General features: G+C 34.7%; 1 gene segment (V, D, J or C); it reads right to left on the reverse strand.

The window, feature by feature from the left end:
• Positions 1–2,275: 2,275 nt before the first annotated feature.
• Positions 2,276–5,679, reverse strand: LOC107752418 (Ig lambda chain C region-like). The segment is given in 3 exon segments: positions 2,276–2,678; positions 3,794–3,828; positions 5,639–5,679. Coding segments are annotated over 3 exon segments (393 nt in total).
• Positions 5,680–5,698: the final 19 nt, after the last annotated feature.

Raw genomic sequence — 5,698 nt, forward strand, 5'->3', positions numbered from 1 at the left:
CTAGCTTTCTAATCTTTTTGTATTCTATCTGTTTTCTTTTCATTTATTATACAATTAACAAAAGCAAAAAGACCTATAACACTAGCTTGCTCTATTCTTTTTCTATTCTATCTGTTTTCTTTTTATTTATTATATAATTTAAAAAACCCTTGCTACGTGTACTACGTTAAGCTAACTGATACTTGTTATAGCACTTGCATATCATTTCTCTTTTGTTGATTTTGATTGCTTCCATTGTCTTCATTTGTAAGTCGCTTTGGATAAAAGCGTCTGCTAAATGACTAAATGTAAATGTAATGTAAATGTAAACATCAAAACCGATCGAGTCATAGGAGGGGAAAATCTGGGCTAAATCGGGCTAAAATTCCTGTAGTTTGAGCCTGGCTTGAAGTAGCATATTTTCACAAAACTAAAGTCAGACCATTCTGTTTTTGCTTCAAATTTCAAAATTATACAATCTAATTCATCTTTGTTTGGATCATGATTAAAATGCAGTGGGTGACTCTAATTTTAAAGGGGACCTATTATGCAAAAATCCCTTTTATAAGGTGTGTGAAAACAACCAGCCTATAATTGTAAAAATATACCCATTAATTTTTTTTATAATCCTAATAAATCATAAACAGTCTCTCTGAACAAGAGATTCCAGATTTCTTCCTACATTGACGTCATTTTCGAATGAAATGTCCCAGAAAACAACCGGTAAAGTCCTATATGTTTGTGCCGATCATTTCACAGCAGACTGCCTCACAAACGAGGGTCGGTTCAACGCTGGATTATCGCAGAGGTTGATTATGATAGAGGGATCAATACCAACGCTTCATGCACAAACGTCAGCTCCAGACAATTTATCACGCGTCATATTTTGTTTCCCAAACTGCATTTCTGAAAGAGCTTCTTGGCACTCTGTAAGGTTAATGTTGCTAAAGCTACCATTGTCTCTGCCTGTTTTCACTGATGCTGCCTTCACGTGCTACCAGGATGATTGTAAATGGGAATGTGGTAGTTATAAATTGCATAAGAAAGCAATGTGAAGTCGACCGCTTGAATTTGTTGAGCTCATAATCACTAGTGGGACTTACAAAGTTTGTGATATTTCATTGTCTGATTCCGGTTCGAACACATAAGGCTGAACACCGCTACTGAGAGTTTCTGACATTTTCAGTGCGTGAGATTGTCCTGTTTTGTTGTTGCTGGTATGCTGGAGCTTGAGCTCTTGAAGCTCCGCTCTCTTCTGAAAAGGGGGCCGGGAGCACCAGCTCATTTGCATTTAAAGGGACAAACACAAAAACTGTGCGTTTTGGCTCATACCCTAAAAGTGGCCAATTTAACAAGCTATAAAAAATTATCTGTGGGGTATTTTGTGTAAAAACTTCACATACACACTCTGGGGGTATCAGAGACGTAGTTTACATCTTGTAAAAAGGAGCATAATAGGTCACCTTTAAATGGAAAGAGCACAGGCAAAGCCTTAGTTTGTTTATATGAAGAGATTTCTTTTATTTGTGTTATTTATTCATTTATTTGATTTGGGGTTTGGTTTAAGTTTTGTTATTTCATACATTTCAATTTCAGAAAGAAAAATGTGCAGCATTTTGTCCAAGCAATAATAAAAAGAGACATTTTCACTTATAATTGGTCTTAAATCTCATTTTCTTGAGAAAAAAAAGAAGAAAATCGTATCGTCAAATTACTGTGAATAGTATTGCATCGTAACTTGAGTGAATCGTTACATCCCTAGTTTTATGTGCATCATCTGCTGTAACCCATACACAGATTTACATAGAGATGATTTGCATTGCAGCACAAGCTTCAGGAGGTGTGTCTTGTAAAACCAGCCCTGAAGTTTACCAGGGTTGGGTTGTTCAGCCTCTATCCTGGTACTTACAGAAACCTGGAGAAGCTCCTAAACTCCTGATTTATGCTGCAGACACTCTTGAGTCAGGAACTCCATCTAGATTCAGTGGCAGTGGATCTAACAGTGATTTCATTTTTATTAACACTGAATAAAATATAAAGCATTTATTTGAGTTTTTAACATGATAAATACTTAAATGTACAATACTTTATCTTATTAAAGTTATCTGCCATTTTATTTGTGAGGTTCATAATTTGGCCGCATGTTCTTGTTTCATCATGAATCTGCAGGTGTTTTCATGCTCCGTTGAGTGAAGTTTATTTATAAAATGTGAGCTGAAACTCTGATCCAATGTAAGAGCTGAAACACAAATACACAAAGGATGAAGCACACAAAGCAGAGCATATGGAGATGCGAGCGACTGAAGCTGGATGTGGAGAATGAAGGAGTCGCTCATGTGCTGTTAGTCTCCATGTGAGACATGAGTGAGAAGAGCAGCAGATCTACTCTGAACACTGCTGTCTCGTCACGTGTCCAGTGAGCGCAGGCTGGCCGCTCCGTGTGGCCTCACAGCTCACTGAGACGCTCTCCATCCACTCCTGCTCAGAGAGAGTCAGGCTGCTGCTCCAGCTGTACAGACCGTCCTTCTCCAGGAGCCCAGCGCTGCTCTCCTGAGACCTGCTGCTCCCGTCCACCTTCCAGCTCAGGCTCCAGTCTGACGGGAAGCCCTTGCTGGCCACACACACCAGTGTCGCTGTCTTCTTTGAGGAGATCTCTGCACTGGAGGGCGGCAGGACGCTCACTTTAGGACGAGTGACGCCTGACAAACACACAACAGTCAACTCAGTGAAGAAGAAAGCATTTCTCTCCTTTCAGCTTCATAAAAATATATGAACAATTAATACAGTGATAGTTTTTATTAGTCATTTTTATAATATTAAACTGCAAGTCACTGGAATTAATTTTGACTGTGATCAACAAAGCTATGAAAGTTTGATGAAATGCACTGATTAAGAGTAATTTCTATTATGAACTTCAATGTTAGTCACTTTGATTAAATCCCTCAAAGATCAGATGTGAATAAACAATAACTGCAGGAGTTCGTTACAATGTTTCATGACAGCATGAGAAAATTGGGTAAAACATTTTGTTTTAAAATATGGAAAATATAACATTTGTCTGGCATATCTACTATAAAAATATTAACCTTTTAAATATGAACAAAAATAAAATTAAGCAACCATCATTTCCAGTTTGAAAATATCTGCAGGCTTTAATTAAAAATCAACACACTAATCTGAAAATTTAAGTTTAATATTGTCTTAAGTTTTCACGTAAAATCAAAGTGGTGTCAAAATGACAACCAAATGTAAATTTTATTTCAGTGCACATTTATAACCATTTACTATTTAATTATCAATGAGGAAAAAAGAGCTGAAGCTTTGAAAACTCATAAAATTAAGTTAAGAAATAACAAAAATAATTATAGTTTACAGGATGAAAACAAAGATGCCATGACAATAAAAACCATCTTTACAATGCTGACTGCCAAACATTCAATGCGAACTAATAATAGAATTAAAATATATAAGTAATAGGAAAACTGTATAATTTCTATAGAGCATTAAATTGTTTAACAGTCAGTGGTTGTATTAATAATATTATGGTCTTCGAGATGAATTCTATAGTGAGTGATCTGATACAATTTGTAACAGCTTGGCTTTTAGAAGATATAATATTAAGAAAAAGATAAATTTTTATCTTATTTCAGTAACTGTATTTTGTGTCTGATAATGAGCGAATGTCTTCAGGTAAATGATGTGGAGAGTGTTTGCATATTGATCAGATGCTTCAGTGCTCTGAGAGTGTTTATAGTGCTGTGAGCAGATGTGTATGAATATAGTGCACCACGTTACTATTTAAGCTGGTACTTACAGAAACCTGGAGAAGCTCCTAAACTCCTGATACATCTAACAATAGACCGTTACAGTGGAACTCCATCTAGATTCAGTGGCAGTGGATCTAACAGTGATTTCACTAGTCATATAGAAAAGTCATTGTGAATCACCAGCAACATAAAGATGTTCTTGAGCGGTTTCTCAAGTATATATCCATCTCAAGCTGATAATGAATTTATTATTCTCTCATTTCTCATGAGCAGAAATTAAACTGTTCCAGTTCAGAGCGTTTAACCGATCAAACAGTGAAACTGTGAGTTTGAGCTGAAAATCAGATTTGCATTGAGAGCTTTAGTGATTCTGATCGTCTCAGAATAGAGCAGCTCCGTCTCCAGAGACCATGTTCAAACCCCAAGAGCTTCAGTTCACATTTACTGCTAAACGCAGCTGTTCTCAACTATTACAATCCATCAACAGCAGCTGAAACTTTAGTGAAGGACTTTGAAGGAAGGACACACTGATCAATGATGCAGTCGGACACATACTGTATATATATATACATATCACTTCTCTAAAGCAAACATGATATACTGTAAAATGTGTGCAAATTTGTTACTTTCTCAATTAAGTAAAATGTTTAAACTGATTTTATAAAACATCTCTTCAAATGCAAATTGATAATTTTGTTGTGATGTTTTTATAATTGATTTTTTTTATATATTATTTGTGTTTTGAAAATAGTAATAATTCCGGGCATTTTTTCATAAATATAATTAAAGTAAACGTAATAGTTTAAGTAATTTATTTTTACGTTTATCAACTGAATTTCTTTTCTTCCTGATGATGACACCAACAAAATTAAATATTTTGTCTATAGTATCCAGCTTTTGTGTCATGCACAAAATGAAATACATGAAGAAATTATTTTTTAAAAATCCTAAAATATTGAAATTAATTCAAATATATTGAAAAGTTATCATACACTAGGTTTGAAATGACTCATGTAAAACAGTAAGTACACATATGAACTATGGTTTGAAATGTAAAAAAAAAACATGGAATATCACCAAATATGACTTATTCATAACATAGTAATTTTTTGAAGGTGCAGTCAATCAATAAAATAGACTGAAACTTTACAATTCATAATTCACGCACACACATAATATATTTTTATTAAATAATTTAAGAAAGACTTAGTTCTGATCACCAGTTCAGTTCCTCCACCAAAAGTGTAGCACAATGCTTCATTCTAGTGAAAGCGTCGTACAAAAACCTCCGTCACACTCAGATGAACACAAACTCCACGACACTCACACACACTGATATGAGACTCAACAGCAGCTCTTCTCAACATCACACATGGAATGTTATAAAAAACAGCACAAAATGTTCTTTAATTCTTAATACTTGTTATTGCATGAAGATTACAATAATTTGTTTCATTATCAGTCTCAAAATACATTCCTTGCATTTACATTAATTCTATTTACCTGCTTTATAATGAATCTTTAGCAAGATTTAGATTAATTCCCTATTGAATGACCTTTGACCTGTTATACAGTATCATGGATGACATCAAATCTGTAACACAGGTATTAAATGCTCTCAGCATCCAAGCCTCAATGAAACCCACCATTAAAACAGTGTTTGGAGAGAGAAGCTCAACCTAGAATAAATAATTAATTAACATGCAGTAAATCATGAGTGTTTGTTTCTGAAAATGGAAAAAAAAAAATTATTAGCAAAGATAATAAATAGTAAAACTGTTTCTGCAGTCTTCAGGTAAATGATGTGGAGAGTGTTTGCATATTGATCAGATGCTTCAGTGCTCTGAGAGTGTTTATAGTGCTGTGAGTTTAACACTTCATCACTGACACACACAACAATCTTCATCAACATGACCTTCATCATCATCTTCATCTGGACTCTCACAGCGTTT

This window comes from Sinocyclocheilus rhinocerous, unplaced genomic scaffold, assembly GCF_001515625.1.
Source record: "Sinocyclocheilus rhinocerous isolate Xijiao unplaced genomic scaffold, SAMN03320098_v1.1 scaffold1975, whole genome shotgun sequence".
Lineage (NCBI taxonomy): Eukaryota > Metazoa > Chordata > Actinopteri > Cypriniformes > Cyprinidae > Sinocyclocheilus > Sinocyclocheilus rhinocerous.